Source organism: Vanacampus margaritifer, chromosome 15, assembly GCF_051991255.1.
Source record: "Vanacampus margaritifer isolate UIUO_Vmar chromosome 15, RoL_Vmar_1.0, whole genome shotgun sequence".
NCBI lineage: Eukaryota > Metazoa > Chordata > Actinopteri > Syngnathiformes > Syngnathidae > Vanacampus > Vanacampus margaritifer.
The window spans coordinates 19563000-19584723 of NC_135446.1; the positions used below are offsets into that span (position 1 = coordinate 19563000).

The following is a 21724-nucleotide window of genomic DNA, read 5'->3' on the forward strand; positions in this document are numbered from 1 at the left end:
AATAAATCGTCTTTGATTTAAAATTGGTGGAAAACTTTCAAGGTCACTTACGAATATCTACATCATATTTACATATTTCATCAGTTTTTTAATTTGTATTTATTTTTATGCGGTTGTTATTGGGGGTGGGGGGTGGGGGGGGGGCACTCAATCACTCACTCACTGCGCGGACTGGAAGGGTTCGAGGAATGCACGCTCCACGGGTCGTCGGCCGGCGGCTCGCGAAGCAACTCCCGTGACACGTTGGCGCCGTCGTCGCCGGGCTCCAGCTCCGCGTCATCCTCCGGCACGGCCCTGGAGTCGGAACCTTCCGCGCCAGCCGCCGGGACGACGGAGGCGGCGGAGGTCTCTCCCTGTGGCCGCCTGCGCCTCTCCCGCTGCAGCAGGAGGCGCTCCAGGGGCACCGTGCTGCTCTTGGGCAGGAAGAGCGCGGTGGGCGGCAGGTTGTGGCCGGCAGCGAACACCTGGCGGGAGCCCTCCAGGTTGACCAGGATGCCGGTGCGGATGGAGTAGAAGACGTCGCGGTTGTTCTCCAGCAGTCTGTGCTCGAACACGCAGTCGTCGCGGAGACACACCGCCTGTGCGGGAGACACCAACCGACGCAACAATCAGTTCATGATCCACGAGATACGTGATTTACACTTGTCAGATTCTGTGCATATTCGTTCGCACCCATTTTGGGATTTGTTACTGTTACTGTTATTCATTTGGTATAGTAGCCAAGAGGCTACTCAATAAAATCAATCTTGCTGACTTGGTGTGACAAGTGAAAAGTTTCTAGGATAGTATATATTGACAACATAATCCTCCCTCATTGCACATTATTTATTTACTTTATCTCCAACCGTTTGAAACCCTTTGAACCAAACTTCTAATTTAAGTCTTAAAACCCTACTTTGAAACTATTAGCTTCACCCATGCATGTGCACACTTCCATTTTGCCCCAATATTTCAATGATTTTAAACTATAATGTAGGCTGCTTTATTTTTTATTTATTTATATTTTTATTTTACAGTTTTATAGGGTTATTTAACTTCCCCACAGTATTGTTTATATTTTCTTAAATAATCTAGAACGGTCTTGATTTTTCCTATATGCTCTGCATTTTAATTAGTTCATATCCTTTATATTTCTATGTTCTTTATACCTTTTTATATTTGTCATATAGCTTGTTATTCATTTGTTGTCATCTTTATATTAACCTTTTCTGATACATTACCGCCGCTTGTTATTCTAATTCACTTGTCTTCTCGTAAATGTCCTCATTATTAACGCTCTTCGATTTCCTTAACTGCCACATATTTATTATGATTCCTCAACAAGTTGATGACTATTTTTCTTCCAAACTGTCCGCGAAACTGCGCGTAAAAGCGCGCGTCAAACAAGGGCAAGAGTGACGACACACTTGCACTGAGTTGATGACAAATGAGGATGAGGAGACTCACCGAGGTGAAGGGGGTTCCGTCCAGGTCCAAACAAAGGTACCGGCTGCTTTTCACGCCCAGGATGGCGACGCGCTCCCTGGTGTCCGCCTTCAGCATGATGACGCCTGCGCGACACCCCAAAACAACGACAAACATCAAAACGGGAGCTCCAACTTGAACAACACATCAACAACACACGACACGCACTGTACGGATTCCTGCTGGCGCTTCTCCGCACGGTGCCGTCCAGCTTGATCTCCAGGTAGAAGTTGCTGAGCTCCGTGGAGGTCTGCAGGTGCACGAACCTCCGCGGGCTGCCCCAGTTGCTGCCCGCCAGGGGCGACTGGTTGGACGCCGCGCAGCCGCCCTGCAGGAGGGCGAGCGCGAGCATCCAGGCCGCCGGCGGGACGCTTCGGCGGCGGCGCTGCGTGGCCTCCTCCAACCCGTAGCAGAAAGATGCCATGTGGCGCATGATGGGAGGCTTCTGCAGCCGTGCTGGGAGACGGATGCTATTTAAGGACCCCCGCGCCACCCCTGCCCTGCTCGCATCCGTCCACCAACGCAGATGTGCGGCTTTGCAGCGGCGGAAGGGCCACTTCCACCTGGGCGTGTTTAGACCCGCGGCCCGGGCCACCGCACTTGTTGTTGGTGCTCTTTTTTTTTTCTCGTCTTTTTTTTTTTTTAAATCGTTTTTGGACTCTTTCCTGCCCACCTCACACAGGAAATATGTTCCGGTGGTTAAACAAATACAGTCAAGTGAAGTAACGAAGTAAGACACTTCGTTACTTCACTAAGTAGAAATTGATTCTTGACTGAAATAGCTGTTGTTGTTTTAAGCCTCAATACGGATAAACTCGAGTGATTTTGTTTGCAGTTTGACGTGAAAGTTAAAGATAAACATATAGAGGCCGATGCCATTCCCACACTGCATTGGTTTGCACGTGATAGGCTACATTGCATCCGCACGTGACACAAATCAACAAATCAATGACAAATGGCCGCCACACACTCAAAATATTGGGCTTTACTTTTGGCTAGTTTTTTTTTGGCTCGCTCCATTTGCCCAAGATTTTGTCATTAAAGTCAAGTCAAATTTTTTGGAGCGGGTGTATTAATCTGATTAATTATTATTCCACGAATACGAGATTACCGGTAATCAGAAAACCACGTCAGGGCACGTGCCCTGATATGCACATACCGAGAAGAAACTATTACCATATTACTTAAAGTAAAAAAGCTTAAGTTCGTTCGACCTGTACAAAAAGTCTCTTTAAATCCTAATATTTACCTGAGAATTGAACTTGAATACTTTTGATACCGCATGCTGTTACTGCAAAAGGCGATTGGACGCACCTGACAACACATTCACCGTTTAGCCAGCAGATGGCGCGATTCCTAAACGCAACTACACTGTAAAAAAACAACAACAACAACAACATGGATTGCCTAAAACGGTAACTTTAAAATAAAAATGTATCGATATTTATGGAAAAGAGTGAGTTAGCATAACAAAGCAAGTACGTTGTTTGGCCCAAATCAATTTGCTGACTTGTTTTTATTTTATTTATTTATAGTTTAAAATAGCCAGCAAGGTTGGGTAAACTCTCGTGTGTTGTAAAATGCGGGAAAGCACGAAAGGACAACTTTACATTAAGTTAAATTAACCAACTTAAAATTCAACTGAAATGTGATTTGTTGCCACGAAATTATGAGCTCATTTCTTTTCAACTAATTTGTATAAAATAGTGTTTAAACAATAAACAGCACTAATTATTTCCCTTTTCTTTTTGATCATGTTTTATTATAATGAATGAAAAGGATTAATGTGGATCGTGTCTGAAATTGTATGGGTTAGGGTTGGGATTTTTTTTATTCTGTTATAATATTTAAATATTTTTAATTACTTTTGAACATGACCCATCCTCGTTAATGGAGTTCATGTATTTTATTTTACTGCTTTAAGAATCCAGTGCTCTTTTGTTTGTTTGTTTTTCCCAATCACAGCTATTATGTGCATAGTGCGGCACTATTTTCAATCATTACAATATTTCTAATTGAAATGATCACATTAATGTTATATGTTGAAAATATGAGTACACAAATCTCTGCATAAGGATATTTATCATATTACCGTATTGCTGAGTCAACATATTTGCAAAAACTAAAACATGTTAAAATTAACTTTATTTCAGTTTTTCAACCCCCCAAAAAATTGAACGTGCATTGAAATGAGAAGTGAATGCGACTCACGTGAGTGGACACTAGGGGCAGCAGTGAGTTGTTGAAAAGTTTTTATTGTTTTCCCAGGAATACAGTGGACTGCTGTGCACAGCACATACGTACAAAAATAAAAAGACTCCAACTCGCTTTGCTTTGGGGACAACCAGTCAACGTTTTTTTTTTTTTTTTTTTTTTTTAATGGACAGTCAAACTAAGGCAGCAGGTGAAGGTGGTCATGCAAACAGTACAGTGAAAATTTGACTAACGGGGAAAAGAATCGCAAGGACAAATTTGGATTAGCAAAGCTTTTGGGTGCAGATGCTTTATTTGATGACTTTTGTTTTTTTATGATGCAGTCAAGAATAAGTTGCCAATGTAGACATTACGAGCAGAAATAAAACTGCTCTCATCAGACGGGTATGATGAATGCATTTAACCCTATTTTGTAGAGCACGTGAAATTCGACAGAGCTTATATTTGGGGCGTCATGAATTTGGAGGCCAACAGCAGGACTGACGCCCAACTATTTTGCCGCCTAAACAGGCTGCGGTATGAATCAAATCAGGGAAGGAGAATGGAGTTTGATTAGGGGCAAATTCATGTGCACCTTGTCATCAATTTTGCTAGTAGAATTAATTCAGACTCAAGTTTGTTGCCTAAATGGGCTGCGTTGTCAACTTAAACAGAAAATAGAGTAGGTACAAGTAGTGACACGCCTAAAGAGGCTGCTGTAACAATTAAATCAGGATGGTGAAGTTTGGGATTGCAACATTAAATTCAGACCCATCTCGTCTGGCACCAAAATTGACTGCTGCCTGAAGAAAGAAAAAGAACAGCTGAGTCTGACTTATGACCATTTAGTTTGTTGTCCAATTCATTCAGACCCGACTATACTTTGCCACCTTGACAGGCTGCTACGTGACTTGAAAGAAGCACAGATCATTATGGCGCAAGACCATTTTGTACAAAGACATTCGTCGCGGATATTTCACTATCGGAAGTACAATTAATTCAGACCCGACTAGTCGAGCGGGAAAAGAATGAACGGCATGGCTATTTTGCTGCATTGTCCTTTACTGCATCCTGCATGCGACCCACTTGTTCCTAACGGCATTGAAAGTGGAGAAACTGCTGCTGGCTGCTACTGCAGTGCACGCACGCACACACACACTGGGGAAAAGGGCAAGGGCACGCACACACTCACTCGCTCACATATACCAACAGCAACACTGAGGCGACATCTTGAATTGTGACTAGTGTCTCCTGAATTCATTTTTTAAAACTCTGCACTATTTACATTGTGTATTTTTTAAATTGGACATCACATGCAACAGTGGCTGTTACGTGCGCTAACATTTTAGCAACATATTGCACATCCCTAAAAGTGGTGTCCATTATGAGTAATACATTTAGTCTGATTAATTTTCCCAAGCAGATGCTAACATAATTAATTAGCATGAGCTAACAGCATCGTGACATAGCATGGATTAGCTCATGTTTGTGCGTTACCATCAAGGTTGAGTAGTCTTACTTTATTATCATTATTTGGGCTGACGTCTGGATTTTGGCCTGTTTTGCTGCCGCTTCACCCCCTCTCCTCCCCACCCTCCAATCCTGCTCAGAGAAGACGGTGAGGTGGCAAAGAGGCTGTGTAGGCGCGGTTTTGAAATGAGAACAATTTGAAAGTCAACCAGTGTCAAAAATCGTGTCGGCGTCTCACTCTGTTCACACTTGAGCTACGACACAGAGGTCTCACTCTGCGTTTTATTGGGCTCCCCTCTGCTCTGCAGCAGAGATTGTAAATGACTTCACCGTTACAGCGCGAAGAACCAGAGATAGCCTCACCCTCGTTCCCTCCCCCATGCTGACCCCCCCCACCCCCCCCACACCCCCCCCCCACCACCTTCCTTGAGGCCCGCTCCGTATCGTCATTCCTATTTTTTGCCTCACCCGGGTGTCTCTTACATGCAAGTTCAAGGGGGCCTCGAGTGGGAGCGCCAAGGCACCTTTTTAAATCGTACAGCAAAAGTAGTGCATTTAAAATCAGTCACGCACACACACGCGTACACTCAAGCTTGTTCCATGCATCCTTCATCTCCAACTCGGTGCTTTGAGGTAATTAAAAGACCCTTTTTAAGCACTTACGCTCTTCCTCCGTGTCAGCGACATACACTATATGGACTTTATTAACAGTGGTGCCTTGAGATACAAGTTCAATTTGTTCCGTGACCACGTTTGTAACTCAAAGTACTGTTAAAGCAGCCTACACTCTAAAAACAGTTGGGTCAAAAGTAACCCAATTACGCATCAATTTGACCCGACTTTCAGGGTGGTTTCATACAAAACAACCCCATCTTTTGACCCAAGTAAAGGATCTGACCTTTATGAGTTCTTTTACACTAAAAGACCCATTTCTTGACTCAAAGTTGGGTCAAATTCACCCAAGTCGAGGATCGGTCCATTTTTGACCCAACTGATTTTAGAGTGTATGATATTACTCTAAGTAATGACATAATTAAATAAAAATACATATGTGTTGCTTAAAGTGTTGTTTTGCTTGCAAGCCAAAGCAAAAAAATAAATAAAAAAGCATCCAAAAAACAGCTTGTATCTCAAAAATAAATTGTGAGTCAGGTCCCTCGTATCTCAAGGCACTTATTTGAGCAGGAGTGACTTTTGAAGTGTGTTTGTGGCAAATTTTTTTGTGCAATTTTGTGTCCAAACCAAATTCATCCAAGCATGCTTTTTTTTGTGGCTCTTGTTTTGTGCACCGTTCCCAGAGTTGGACAGATTTATTGATTGATTGATTGATGAGGCGTGTCCATATAGTGTAGCTGAGCAAGCACCAAGTGAGAGCAGCAAAGGCCCCGAAAGCAGCACAGTATGGCATACATAATATAAAGATAGCTCTCCAAATATACATATATACTTTATATAATAACAGAATCGACATTGGCGCAGTTCATTGGCGTGGACACGGCGTTACCTGGAAGGGAAAAAAAAAAATAATCCGCATGTGCAAATGCTCGCGTCGGCGGCGTCCGTCACAACCGAGGGAGGAAGTGCGTGCTGGTGGCGGCGGTGCTGGCCTTGTCGCCTCGCCGCGCCCGCCCGTGCCGGCTGAGGGCCACGTAGAAGCCCTTGTAAACAAAAGACTCGTAGGCGTTGTAGTTGTTGGCCAGCAGCGTCTCCCTGAACTTGCACTCGTCGCTGAAGAGCCTCTAGAAAAACAACCAAAGCTGTCACGAAAACCCCGACCTAAAGACAATCGAGTATGATTTACAATTTTTTTTTTCAACTGTCCCAATACTTTTGAGCTCAAAATAGTTGTTTCCTGTTCAATGTCATATGCTTAAAAAAAAACAAAAAACTGACTGAAAGTTTTTATTCGTCGTGTTGAAGTTAGAGAATGAGGTCAATTTTGTAGCCTATCTCTGCGGTGAGCCTAAATCAGGGGTCAGCAAACTTTACTGTCAAAAGAGCCATTTTAGGCCAAATAAATGACCCAAAAATCTTCACAAAACTTTTGAACATTGTGATGAACAAAACAGTATGGACATATTATGGTCATTTTTGCATCTCTTCTTCCTTTTTTTTGACGATTTTATGGCTATTTTTTGACATTTTTTCCCCTACCTTTTTTTTTTTTTTTTGCTATTAATTTTCTGACATTTTTGGCAATTTGGGGGGTTTCTTCTTTTGTCTTTGGATATTTTTGGATATATATTTTCTGACTTTTTCGGGGCAACTTTGTGTACATTATATTATAATTTTGGGGATTTCTTGTTTTTTTTTGTTGTTGAAATTTTACAGTTACATTTTGAATGTTTTTTCTGCCTGTTTTTTTTTTGACAATTCCAAATAAATTTGGTGGTAATTTTCTGCCTTTCTTCTTTTGTTTTTATTTTTATTTTTACATTTTTTGGGGTCAAGTTTGTGTACGCTATGGTAATTTTCTGCTCTTTTTAGACATTCCATGGTCACTTTTTTGGGCATTTTTAGCTATAAAAACTTTTCCATCTATTTTTTGTCTCTTTTTCAGACAACTTACAAATTTGGACTCTGACTTTAAAAAATGTGTTGTTTTTTTTTAAATAAAAAAAAATCTAATCATTAATTTATTCAAAGTATATCTTATCTAAAAAAAAATGTAATTAAATATGTAGGAAAAAAATTATACTTTTTTTGTTTTTTGAGATCCACAGGGAGCCACATGGGTGAGGGACTAAAAGAGCCACATGTGGCTCCAGAGCTGCAGGTAGCAGACCCCTGCCCTAAATCAAAAACAAATAGGCCTCCGTGGGGACGTTTATTTGGACATGTGACGCCTCCGCGTGCCAGAATATTAATAACGCAACGACTCTCGTAAAGCCGCCATTTTGGACTCATCTCAGAGCAGGTTGTAAAAGTGGGGAGTGATCACTCTTCAACTTTGCCATCAGGCATCTACGCGGACACCAATGTGTCCATTCTGTCACATTTGACACATTTTAAAGTTTGAAATGTCAACTAGTGATTTGTTTAGGGTAGTAGTAGCCCGCGGACTTTGTAATGGAATGGAATTTGTAATTTATGAGTTAATATTTTGTGGGCATTTGATTCATTTTGGTGCACGATAAAAGACGATCCATTTACCGTGGCGTAGAGCCTCCCCCTGTGGTTCATGGCCACGAACATCTCGGTCTTGACGCCGAACAGGCTAACCACTCCTCGCTCCACGCTGGAGATCTCGATGAGACCTGAAGAAGAGCGACGTTAGCATCATCCTCATCCTCATGCAGGTGCAGCGTCTGCGCACGCGCGCCAGTGTTGCGGCAACTTTACGCGCAAGCGGACGCCAACTCACTGTGCGGCTCCTCGAGGTGCGCGCCGGCGATCCTGCCGTCAGGGAGCACCTGCAGGTGGAAGCCGATGCCCACGTTGCAGTAAAGGCGGCGCACGCGCTTGACGCCCCGCAGGTAGTCGCTCTGCCAGCTGGGTTGCGCCCGCCCGCCCGCGAGGCCCAGGTAGGAGCGCGAGAACAGCGTCTCCCAGCGCCGCTCCAAGTCAGTGCCGTTGGCCCCGCGGCTGCTGGGGGCGGCCACCCCCCACACGCAAGTCCAGAGTACGAGCGCGGCCGGCAGCGTCATGCTGCAGAGGCGCCTTTGCGCAGGCGCCATGCAAGTGGGGGCACGCGGACACCTGCCCGAGAAATGCACGTCGTCCTACTTCCTGTCGTCCTGTGACATCGCGGCGGCGGCGGAGGCTGTTGGTGGGGCGAAGGAGGCGGCTCAAGGCGCCATGGCCCGGGATCCGAGCGGCGGGAGCTGAGGGAGCGGAGGGAGGGAGTGCGTCCGAGCTTGGAGTGGCGCCGCCGGCGATGAGCATCTTTCGCCGCCTCGTTCGCGGGCAACGCCGGCCAGTGGAGGAACTCCGCAGCGCGGGCGGCTTTACTCACCTTGGCCCTGACGCTCTCATCCCTCAGCGGCGTGACATCACCGCCGTAGACCCCCACTCCACCCCAAACACTGAGTCACGAGTGGGAGATGGGAGGAGGACAAGAAGGGACAGATAGAGAGAGAGAGAGGGGGTCCAAAAGTCCCTGCGGGCACTTGTGATGGGCGCGATGGGGGTGCTGCACCTTCACACCCGAGCCAAGCAAGCGCGCACTGCGATAGGGACAGTTTCCTCGTTTGACTTTCAAAATAAAACACAATATATCTGCAAAAATGACACGATGCAGTGGAAGGGCAACCTGCATGGGCAAGTGCCACATTAGGCCTCAAGGGGCATCAGTGAGTCACTTGAGCCTTTTTCTCCCCCAGCTATAATCCATACCTTTAATTATTATTATTATTATTTTTAAAAAATGGTTTTAGCTTTGGAGCCAATCAAGGTACATAAACAAATAAGGTCACTCACTCATAAATCTTCAACAAACCTTTGGAATATGAAGTAAGGCTGAAGCCGAGATTTGAACCCCATGAGGCCGAAAACCGTAAAGCAGACGTGCTGAAGACTAGTCCGGCATGATGCTCAGTTGCAATTATTTGGCGGCTTCATTAGCAAGAGGAAGCGAAGGAAATTGAACACTTGAGAGTTGCTGTCTGTTTATTTTGAAAGTAATTCTTGACTATCTAATTATCTAAATGCGCAAAGCTGCAGCGGTTCCATAAAATAATATCAACTTCCTGCTTTGGCCAGTTCTGACTAAAAGACGCATTTTCACAATAGGATCGTTCAATAGCACTTCTAGCTATTGTTCCTTTTGTATGCACTTTTCTATGGTTTTGATCGTAAAACAGCCACAATAGGGAGGTCGATACCAGTATCGGGGCGTCGTCATGGGTGCCGATCTTGAATACAAACAACCTGGTATTGGTCGATACAGATACCTGATGTCGGTCCTCGCCCATCCCTAATTTTCACAATTGAAATGCGTCATCTGAAGGCTTTTATTTTGGCGAGCACCTCAGTCTTCTTTTCGCCTTCCTGTGGTGGGATTTAAGTGACACGGGAGACCAACATGGGGGGTGGGCATGTGTTTGACATTCATTGGGGTTGAGCAACCGTTGAATGGAATGGAAGGACGGAAAGACGGATACGGTGTCCGCAGCCCAAATTGGGGACGGGGGTCATGTGTGGCTGCATGACTGCCTGATTTAGACCGGAAGTTTATGGCCACACTTCCCAATGCAAATATTCATAATGCGCGTCATGCATCTACACATGTAGTGCAGGTGCAATGCTAAAAATATAGGTTTGGTTCGGTCCCATGGGGGACGATGGGACGCTGGGGGATATTCCCTGCAGGTCAAAGCGTGTGCCGTCGCCATAGCAACCAAGCCAGAGATGCCAGAGAACGGCTCATTTTTAAATGACAGATGCAATATATGCAATTTGCATATATTGTCCATTGCAGCTTTGCACAAGGCCAGCGAAGGCCTGAAAAGGCAAAAAAAAAAAGAAGCCGCCCTATTGACAAATGAAACCCGAATCGATGCCGAGTGAGCACTTTTAATGAGCACCGGGGGGGGGGGGGGGGGGGGGTATGTCGATGCCGCCGCTCGTTAGCATCTGAAACACGCATGCACGTACAAAACGGGGGAAAAAAAAGGGTCATGATTAGAGAAGAAATCTTTAGGAAGTTTACCGAGTCAGAACATCCCGGCCATTTTGACGGACAGATGGGGTCAGCTGTCTTGGTTGCAATTATAGCATCCATTTAGTGCACACATGCAGCCAATCAATGGGCCATTCAAAGAGCATTATGAAAGTGTAAGTAAGTGGATCCAATGCAATGAGCGCCTGATTAAGTCGGGCTTTAAAGGGAGATATTGGCGCAGCAGCTGCCATTCGGCTGGAATGACATCAGAGTGCTTGACATAGACAGACAATGGCAGGAATAATAATAATAATAAAGCCGCAAATAGTAGTGGCTAAATCACTTTCTAGAGATCCATAATAAATAAATAAATAGACAGAACGAGATTTGGAGATGACTCCAGGGTGGATTCCTGCTGAGTCAGCTGATGTTTAATTCAGCAGCTGAAAAAAAAAGAAAAGAAACCGCTCCGCCACTTATAAATAAATAAACTTGGGACACAAGAGGATCTTTTTTTAAGCATCCGCATATATCGAGGTTGCGACAGCGATGCGGGTGTTTCCCGGTAACGATACCTCTGCAAGGGTGCGTACATCCGGTAGACCTTGCAGAGGTGTCCGTTGCCAAATCGGGAAAGCAGCGGCTGACTCAGCTGTAGGTGGAGGTGACTTTTGCTGCTCGTGACGCAGCACTTTGGTGCCCTTGAATGCAACACGACGAACACGATGACTCTTGACATGAGGTCATCATGAGATGACAATAATTTAAAGTGACAGTGTGTCATTTACTTAATCATTCATTCAATTAAAAAATCCACTTGATTTCAAATAAATAAATACGTTCAATCACATTCACGTTAATTTAAAAAATAACGATTTTGTGCTCATTGGTGTCCACGCAATGGTCACAGCTGTCGTTATTGCCACGCTTCAAAAAGCTGGAAAGGCAAACTGTGAGCCAAACTGAAAAGTGGAACACCTGGCAAAAGTCGATGATTTGGTTTACGGCGGTGGGAAGAGGCAGAGATCACGGGAGGTGTCAGCTGCTGAGTCGTCAGCCGATTTCGGCCCCCCGCCAGCTCCTGCGGCCCCCTCCGAGGAACCCAACACCGGGGCCGAGCCGGCTCAGGAGAATGCGAGGAATCCCGCAGGCGCATTTTGACCACCGCTCTTCCCGTTCTCACCCGAGGATGAAAAGAACGCGGCGGCGGACCAGCGGCGGCGGATCAAGGCCGAGTGGGAAAGGAGAGTCATGGAGGAGAAGAGAAGAGGGATGAGCTGTCACTCAGCCAGCACAACAAAGATCAGACCGTTTATTTCTGTCACGGCCTCTGACGGATGAAATCCACACCCGTGCCGGGAGTTAATCAAAGGTTTTGGCACGAGGCCCGTTTTGGAGAGCAACTAACAAATGATATTTAGAATCGAGAGCCAGCAATCAGTGAAAGTCGTACGACCATTTCAGCCAATCAGAAGCCTGAAGAAAGATTTCTCCGGAAAATCACATCAAGAAAAAGTACATAAAACGTTCAAAAGAAAGTGACAAAGTTGTCTTTATCGGGCTTTATCTTGACAATAATATGTTCTATGCAGCCCCACTAGTTTAAATACAGTATTCTGGTTAATGTTACGTTAGTAGAATATGAGTTAAGCAGCAAAATCCAACAGTTTTTATCAATATCGGAAAGCGGCCATTTTGCCACTTGCTGTCGAGTGAAAATGACATCACAGTTGCTCAGGTTACAACAAATCACAGCTCAGCTTCAGAAAACAGGTGAGCTGTGATTGGTCGTCGCCCGAGCCCTGAGCAACTGTGATGTCATCTTCAGTCGACAGCAAGAGGCAAAATGGCCGCCCCCTGAGATGGATGGAAACAGCTGGATTGTGCTTCAGAACTCATATTCCACAAATGTAAAATAAATCAGAATGTCATATTTTGACTAGTGAGGTCACATATAATACAACCTATTAAGGTTGACTTCTTAAAAAAAAAAAGGGAAAAAAAGTCTGCTTCCTGGTTTCTGCTTGACCTCTCGACTGCCCCCCTCTGGTGTCCAAGACGTGTCAGGACACCCCCAGCGCCGCACCTGAAGATTTGTGACTGCATTGCAGCACCGGGAATGCAGATTAGGCCGATCAATATCCCGCGACTGGGAAACGACGCTGAGGCATTTAGCAAGCAGTCGCCCTGACTCGGAACTAATGTAAAGCTCATCCTAATGAGACAAAGCAAAGATCCAGCGAGGTTCATGCTCATAAATCAATGCTAGCAGCCATGTCGAAAAACTCAACCCCATCCTTTAGTCACGTGATGCACCTGAACGCCTCACATAAAAAAGGCACACTAATCAACGTGCGGCGTTTTCCATATGGTCCTAAATTTGTGCAGTCACGAGCCCACGCGTCCTATTATGTCCCTAGCAATTAGCTGTGCGGCGAAAGCATGTACTTAAGAAGACGACGAGACCTCGGAAAACAAACTCCGGAAGCCACTGATTGACAGATGCGTCTGCTCACTCAGTGCCAGCACCAGAGAGGACGTCTGCGCCCGCCGCGGTCGCCGCCGACTCCACTGGCCGGGACACGTGACAATTTGAAGTTCACGCCGCACGCCGGGGTTAGGAAGAGCGTCACCACCGGATATCCGAAAGGGCAAAGGATCCACGCGTGTGCGTGCAGCTTGTAAATAACTGAGAGAAGAAACTCAAAAATACTTTCCACAGGAGATTACAACGTAAAGCACAGTCTTTGCGCGGAATGTAAATAACAACAGCGGAACGGCCATACAAGGGCAGAGGCCCTGGAAACCGACCCCCCACGCAAACTACCACTCTGGACCACAGCATAATGATGGCATTCATGTGAGCGGACGAGGGGGGGGGGGGGGGGGTGGGGCAGCATCCTGACCACTTCCAACTCACAAGCTCACATGGAGGCCGCTGAGGACTTTCCTCCTGCTAATATAGGCTTGCAACAGGTGTCAACAAAACATGACAACAAATAGCCTACTTTGAACAAAAATGGGATTACTGTACATAAAAGGATGAAATAGTTTTAAAGGGAAGACAAGAGACGTTATTGTAAACATATTTCCGTGTGAACCAAGACGCGATGTTGTGACGGCAACGCACGGCAGGATCTGATATTTTGGTCACAGCTGTCTGTAGGAAGTTCTGGAGGAGTTTCGGAATGCGCGACCACAGGGCATTTAGTTGCGTGTCTGCTCTCGTCTGGGGCCCAAAGACAGCACGGACCGTCACATCCCACCCGGGTCTCCTCCGGGTCCGCGCGCAACGCGACAAACCACAGACGACAAACCGCCCCCTCGCACCAAACGGGGAAAATGACAAGGCTTGAGGTGGGTGAGGAAAGTGGGCGAGCTGGCGAGCGGGCGGCCGCAGACGCGTCGTTCGGTTGATGGGTGCTCGGTGACAGGATGTCCCGGAGCTTCGGAGGAATGCTGCCCCCTTGTGGACGTCTGGTGCGGGCCATCTCGGTTGACACATTGACCCAAATCGACGTTGCGCAAGCAGGAAAGAAAAAAACATAGGTTTCGAATATTCAAAACACGCGATTTTCGCACACTATTCCATAATTGACACTATAATTAACCGATGATTAATTAAATATACTGTATAGTCACTTGCAGCCTACACAAATATTGTAACGTTCTTGCATTATCATTAGTAGAAGTGCAATCTAGCTTTGTTGTTGTTTTTAAACATTGTGGTTCCGGTTCCCGGTGCTTTATAACACTCTAGTTTGTTTCAAAAGTTAATCAAGGAAAGCGCTTGACTTGAAAGAGACAATGCTATTTTCTGAATAGGTTTAAAAATGTATCAGATCGCCTGTCATAAACCCAAAATATTCTTCAATATTCTGCTGATAAAGAAATCAGTAAATGGGGTCAAATGGGAATAAAAATCCCTTGAGAATGGGGAAATAATCAAAAATATGAAGACAATTTGAACCCATATAATATAATTAATGCAGGCAAGACACATAAATCGATAAAAAAGCCTAACCCTAATTTTGGGGGAAAAAATAATTTTGAATTAAAAAAAAAAAGTTTTTAAAACAATCCGCTCCCAAAAAAAAGTGTTATTTTTAAGTTAGATTTTTGTGATGTTTGAGAAGGACAAATTGAGAGTTGAAGTATTATTTGTAATCAAGTTTGATTTCTTTTGCAAAGTAGACATTAAACAAAGCAAACAAGTTGGTTGACAATCTGCTCCTCCCTGCGTGTGGTGAAGTGGTCGGCCAGGAAGAAGAGCTTGGACCCAAGAAAAAAAACAAAAACTGAATTTTAGAAAGTCAACTTGTGCAGAAATTTTTGGGTACGCCATCGTCCTCCACACTAGACACAAAAAAACAGACATTCACATCGAAACATGCTAGCTGAAATGAAATGCGCCTTCTCTTACCAGCCGAGGGAAGTTTGTTTGCGGCTTACGTCATTGACAGTTGCAAAGGAGGTTGATCATGACGTCATGTTTCTGATTGGCCTGCACCAGCACCACCTAGAATAAAAACAAAACAAAAAAAAAACAAGTGAAGTACTTTGATTCGTAAAGTTAGTTTATGTAACACGTCCAAATCTTGACGAAGAGGAGCTCGACTTCACAAGTCAGGCCATGCTGCGTGTATCAGGCTCTTCAGCACCACCTGGTGGACAAGAGCAGGAAGAACATGCACATATAAACGAGAAGGTTTAAAGTACCTTGGTGAGGGTTTCAGCGCTGCTTTGGTGAAACTGCAGAGAAGAAACACATTAAAGCAAAAATAATAAAAAAAATGAAGTCAATCTGGCAATTATGTTGAAGATGCAAACCTGTGGACAGAAATGAGACAATTAGATCAACTTGATTCAAAAGGGTTTACTTACTTTGGTCACCCTGCTCAAGCCAAGTCAAGCCAAATCCATTCCAGAATAACACCGAGCTATCCTTGGGGTCGTGTAGCTGCCAGACTTGTCATCTGGTGGTCTCACAGCCGCCAGGAAGAAGACCCAAAGCACCATGTCATGTTAAAAACATGGTCTAATTTTATATAAACTATATTTCATTTCATGTTATAAGGTCTTACGGTCATAAAAAAAAAAAATCTGACCTAGCGTCTTGATCCTTTCTCTATGAAAAGGGGGAAGGAAAAAAAACATGGCATAATGACAGCTTGTCAACTCTTAAAAGTTAGTTAATTGCTAGAGGATTGCGCAACTTCATCATACCCGTCTAGTTTGCGCCACAAGGCTTAAACCCTCAAAATTGGATTGTGTGCGATGTTGTGACACGTGTGTGCATACAACGTCCTCACGAGGAGGAAGAAAAGACACAAACGGCAAAAATTGTTCTGGGAGAAGATTTTATCAAACATGTGCTGCATACATTCTCCCATCTTTTTTTTTTGTGATAGCAATAAACAAACTGGAAAAAACTTGTGTCATCATGTCTCATCTTTCTGGGTCCTCCGTTAAAGTGCCGACATGCATGACAATCAACATTGGTTGAATTATTGATTATGAATAGAAAATCGAAGTGGCAGGAAGGCGGAAAATGACATTGCATCCACACAAGTGGCCTGACACATCACATCAGTCTGCATAATACAAAAAAAAACAACAACAAGCATAAGGCACCATTTTGAGTGAGCGCTCAAGCTGCGTGACACGATATAAATACATGTACGGGGGGGGGGAGGGGGGGGTCACACCTGAGCGTCTAGAAGATGAACCTGCGCTCGGCGGCGTGGCCCACTTTGTCCAGGTTGGGGTTGCAGGCGAACTGGATCATGGGCGGCGGTCCGCACATCAGCACCAGGGTGTCGGCAGAGGGCGCCGGAAGGTGGTCCCGCACCATCGTCTCGCTGATGAAGCCCTCGCTGAACTCCCACTCTAAAAAACACACACACACACACGGAAGATTGGAATCCCGTACATGCTTGAACAAACACGTTGTGGTGTGCGGATGAACATACTGGCGGGCGCTCGGTCCACGGTGAACCACAGCTTGAAGCGCTCGGGGTTGTTGACCTGAATCTCCTCCAACTCGGGCTTCAGCAGGATGTCCTTCTCCGTCTGTTGGGACGCCATAACTTGATCAACATGCCCAAGATGAGGACGGAGAGCGAGGGCCGGGGTTCGACTCACCTGGTTGGCGAACAGCAGGTGGCACACCGTCTGGTCCTGCGGGTCCTTCATGATGGCCGTGATGAGCTGCAGCATGGGCGTGATCCCTGATGTGACGATCACAAGACACACGCAGATATGAAATATGCCACGTAACATCTCCGATATTGGACAATTACCCGTCCCGCCTGCGATCATGCCCACGTGTTTGGCCGTCTTGGTTACAGCTGCAGACTTTTTGTCAGCCTGAATGGCAAAAACACCTGCACGGGAAAATGTGCCATTATTAGGATGGATGGGCGAGTACCAATAAAAAGGTATTGATATCAGGTATCATGTGACCTTTGCCCTGGTAGATGAGAAGCCCGCTGGGTCCTCTGAAGTCGATAGTGTCGTTGATGCGGAGACTCTCCAGGTACTGGCTCATCTTGCCGCCTTCAGGGAATTTGGGATGGACGTTTTTGAAGTAAACCTGCGCGTGGACGGATGATGAAATGAGTCGTCGAAAAACAGTCAACCGCGGAAAAGTCGAATTAATGTCATCACCTTGATGACCAGGTCCACGTAGCCTTTGTCGTCATCGCTGGACGTGGGCGTGTACGGGCGGACCACCAGCTTGCCGTCGATTTTGGCCGACAAATAGATGTGCTGTCCTGGGGGATGACATTGTCAGGTTTGGGATGATCAATTAAAGATATGATTAGGAACCTAGTAAATGTCATACTGACCCACAGGGAGACCCAGAATGTGTTCGCCGGACGGCAGAGCGAAGCGGAACTTCCGGGTGTCATGACTCACAATCTGAAAATAAAGCAGGGGACGTCTTATACACTATGAGATGTTCCCAAAAGTCTTGCTTTACATGTCATGTTAAAAAATTCCTGACTATTATCAAAATGTCATGACAATGTGTTGCACTTGCAATAGGAGGAGGGCGAGTCGGTGAACGCCTCACCTGCTTATCAATGAGCCGCAGAGCATATTTGACGCTGGGGTCCTCCAGGGTGATGGCGGGCCTCCTCCGGGGGAAGAGGAGCCTGAAGAGCAGGTTCACGAGGCCATCAAAGCCGCTCCGGATAACCTGACACAAGTTAGCATTAGCATTTTTCACATTGGCCGATCGTCTGTGCAAAGGGAGCTAGCGGGGCGTTGTCCCGGCTTAACGGGCTCATTTAGCGGCTTAAGCGGGCTCGCCGAGCGGGTCAAGTGAGTCACATTTTCCGGAGGGCGAGTCCGGGCATCTCGCCCAAACTCTATTTACATTCCTAAAGCTAGCAAGTTAGCGAACCCCCGAGACACACCGACGAACAATGTTGGTGCTATTTGAAGTGGACTCACCCCAATGATGTAGGACAGCATTTTCTTCTACTTGGTTGAAGGGGAAGAAAAGTGACTTAATTTACGCGTGTTGTGGGGAGCTGCTGTGGCGTTGGTTGTCAACTCGCAGGTTGCAACAGGCGACTTAGTCAAGTTAGCATGGTTAAAAACATGAACCCGCTCTTAGTCTTTCAAAATAAAAATGTTGCGCTTGCCAACAGCACTTATATTAGCAATAAAACACTCTTTTCACACGCTTATGAAGTTACCATATTATTTGTATGAGGTTGTACATTGTAGTACGCATTTTAATAACACACCAGGCTCTGAAAGAGTAGCATAATTGTGTCTTTAAAACACTTTAAGGAACAGTCCGGATTGTTTGCCATGAACACAGGCAACTTGATTAAACGTCACTTCCCTCTGTCATAACATTGCTTCCGCATACCACAGCGTGGATTTTTAATACTAGCTCTCCGAGTGTTTGGAAACTCGTTTTCTTAACACATTTTACACAAAATATTGCCCACATTAAAAATGATTAATATTGGTGTAAAACTCGACAACTCTGGAGGATGGGGAGGGTTATTGATATGACGTCACACCCGGATGTCTGGGCGCAAAACAAATGTCGATAATAAACCGTATTCTTATCTTATTCACGAAGGTTATTCACTTTTAAATATGCAAAAATTCTCTTATGTGATAGGACGCTACGTCCTTCCCCTCTGTCGGAACTAGTACTGCATCGTATTTTTTTATATTGTAACTTATATTAAATGTACATACATAAGCCATCGTCACATTTATCAAAAAAGTGACATTTTAATAAAGTACATCTTTATTTAGCTGTGGTGGTGTACTTTGCCGCCACCTGATGGCAATAGTGTTCCATGAAGTGCTAAGACTTGTTTTCTGCTGTTTGACCGCTAGAGGGCAGCAGCTAAAAGATACAACAAAGACGACACGTGGACCTGAGTAAAGGTTTAAAAAAAAAAAAAAAAAAAAAAGAATCAATAACAATAGACACGTGAATTTTCTGTATCTCAACAGGGAAATAAAACATTTTTTTATTGATTGATCATTTGTATATTATGAAGTTATAGAACAACAGTCAGAAAACTCCACAGCGTGAATCACAATACACACACTCACACACACACTCACAGTGGGAAAAAAGAAAAAGAAAAAATAAATGAACAATTTTACGAGATCACAGAGGAGAAAACGCACAAAGTAATCAAGCAGGCAGTTTTTGAAACACAGCAAAGGCAACAAGGATCGTCATGTACTTTTTACACCGCTTTGCTCTGATTGGTGCAGGGAATCGTCAGAGGCGGAGCTTGGCGCGGCGGCGGTGCAGTTGAATGGCTTTTATTTTGTCGTTTGTTTTTGTGTTTTTCTGCACCGCCACCTTCCCACCTGTCGCCTTGTTCCTGCCCTTTTCCTACTTTGCTTTGCAACATTTTCTGTTTCCCAACATCTTTTCTTTAAAATTTGCTGCTCCTCCTCGTCAGGAGCTTGAAAATGATGCAAAAGGGAGGGGGTAAAAGGTCGTTTTATACAAAATAAAAGTGCAAAGTACATCTAATTAACACCAACACGGTCCGTACTGTACATTCAACATTGTAACCTCCAATAGAAAAGGATGGCGACACATAAAAGATTAGATGATCATATTTCTTATAGATATACATTTTTTATGTAAATATGTACACACACACACACACACAGATTTGGAGAGCTTGTTTGGTATTTAACTCCCTGAACTGTGCACACACACACGCGCACCAGAGGAAAACCAAACCAAACGGGGAACGTCGTCGCTGCTTCCTCGCTCGGAATTTCGCCTTTTTTTTTTTTTTGTATGATGGAATGAACACACGCACGCGGGAGTATTGCACAGTGCTCAACAAACTCTCTTGGCGGGAAATTGACGACATCACCACGGAACAAACTAGCGCTAAGTCTACACGTCTACACGCACGGCATCACAGTGATACACAAAGCGGGTGTTTGGCGAGAGACGCTCGCGGAATGACGGTGATGGGTAGCATCTTCGCAAATAGCGCTATACGCTAACTACACAAGAACACTTGAGAAAACGCTTAGAAAGTCCCCCTGACCACTCGTACGCTAGATTTTTGGCGGATATAAATGTCAGAAAGCTCCGATTTCACTAAATTAGGATTTATTTACTACAAATAATGTCTTTATCAATGCCAGCAACATATAGTGACAGGCAGAACAATTAAATGCGCTTCCACAAAATGGCAGAAGGTATAACGAACCTTTGTAGCCACCTGTTGCCATTCATACAACAGAATAATCGCTTTAGACACACACTACACAGCAAGTAATTAGAGTATATATAATTTTATGTGACATTTTTGTTTGGTGGTGTGCCGTGAGATTTTTCGAAAGTTAAAACTGACCTTCCGTGTAATAAACGGTGATGCGAGACCGTTTGCTTTTTGAGGGCGGCAGAGAGAAGCTAGCTGCTAGCTTGTTCTGCCATTTTGTTTACACACAATGACGACTTTTCGCAAACTACCGAAAATCCTAGAGTGCAAATGGTTACAACGATTGGCAGTGAAAAAAATGGCGTCGCTGCGCCGAGGCAACTGAAAGCCAAGACTCGTTTTGTTCCCGAACAGTGTGCGACACGAGAGGATAGCAAGCTAGCTTGGCCTCCCGGCGCATGGCAGTGTTTACGCACCGGCGTCCCCCGAGGGCGCTTTTTGTCTCCTACGATTGAAGGAAAACAATCAAAAGAAAATGAGCGGCGACGCCGGCCGACAAGGCAAAAAACCCCAAACGAACAAAAAACAAAACAAACCAAAGGTAAAGAGAAGAGATTAAGGACACGACGGCGACGACTTGGTGCTTTTATCACGACAGTTCGACTTCAGCGGGGGTGTCGAGCAAAAGGATACGAGATTCGTCGTACGATTGAGGAAAGGCGAGACCCTCGGACTGACGAATAAGTAGAAAAAAGTTGTAAGAAATCATGTGCTTGTAGAAGCCCCCCCCCCCAAATAACCAAAGCAATTAATAGCCTTTTTTTTTGGATGTCTGCTAGCATAGGCCTATGTATAGCTAGCACATGTATAGCATATGAATATAAACTGATACTTTATATATACTTTTTTATATATGTATATATACTTTATATCAGAGGTGGCAAATCTAGGTCCAGAAAGTAAAAACCCTGCCACAGTTTGGCTTTAGCCTCAGGTGCTAGTTTGCTAGCTCCCATAGTGCTTGTTTACCAGCTAAGGAGATAGCTAGCTAGCTAGCATTCAATGGCTAAAGCCAAACTGTGGCTTTAGCTTCAGGTGCTAGCTTGCTAGCTCCCATAGTGCTTGTTTACCAGCTAAGGAGCTAGCTAGCTAGCTAGCATTCAATGGCTAAAGCCAAACTGTGGCTTTAGCTTCAGGTGCTAGCTTGCTAGCTCCCATAGTGCTTGTTTACCAGCTAAGGAGCTAGCTAGCTAGCTAGCACTCAATGGCTAAAGCCAAACTGTGGCTTTAGCTTCAGGTGCTAGCTTGCTAG

The 21724-nt window shown here is 45.0% G+C and overlaps 3 protein-coding genes across 4 annotated transcripts; all 3 read right to left on the reverse strand.

The window, feature by feature from the left end:
- Positions 1-155: 155 nt before the first annotated feature.
- On the reverse strand, positions 156-1946 carry fgf23 (fibroblast growth factor 23). Its single transcript, XM_077543956.1, has 3 exons — positions 1633-1946; positions 1447-1550; positions 156-578 (listed from the first exon to the last, which is right to left on the reverse strand). Exons 1-3 carry the CDS (start codon positions 1895-1897, stop codon positions 156-158), a joined length of 792 nt encoding a protein of 263 aa, XP_077400082.1. The 5' UTR covers positions 1898-1946.
- Positions 1947-5563: 3617 nt separating this feature from the next.
- LOC144035148 (fibroblast growth factor 6-like) lies at positions 5564-9903 on the reverse strand. The gene is made up of 3 exons (XM_077544619.1): positions 8492-9903; positions 8281-8384; positions 5564-6866 (listed from the first exon to the last, which is right to left on the reverse strand). The coding sequence occupies exons 1-3, from the start codon at positions 8802-8804 to the stop codon at positions 6690-6692; spliced, it is 594 nt and encodes a 197-aa protein (XP_077400745.1). The 5' UTR covers positions 8805-9903; the 3' UTR covers positions 5564-6689.
- Positions 9904-16072: 6169 nt separating this feature from the next.
- Positions 16073-18358, reverse strand: cyb5r3 (cytochrome b5 reductase 3). 2 transcript variants are annotated; one of them, XM_077545475.1, is made up of 10 exons: positions 18191-18358; positions 17808-17933; positions 17581-17653; positions 17399-17505; positions 17195-17324; positions 17032-17115; positions 16874-16959; positions 16702-16801; positions 16438-16618; positions 16073-16323 (listed from the first exon to the last, which is right to left on the reverse strand). In XM_077545475.1, exons 1-9 carry the CDS (start codon positions 18209-18211, stop codon positions 16446-16448), a joined length of 900 nt encoding a protein of 299 aa, XP_077401601.1. In that variant the 5' UTR covers positions 18212-18358; the 3' UTR covers positions 16073-16323; positions 16438-16445. The 2 variants fall into 2 exon arrangements, with proteins under 2 accessions (XP_077401601.1, XP_077401600.1); XM_077545474.1 differs by having other exon boundaries at positions 16073-16618.
- Positions 18359-21724: the final 3366 nt, after the last annotated feature.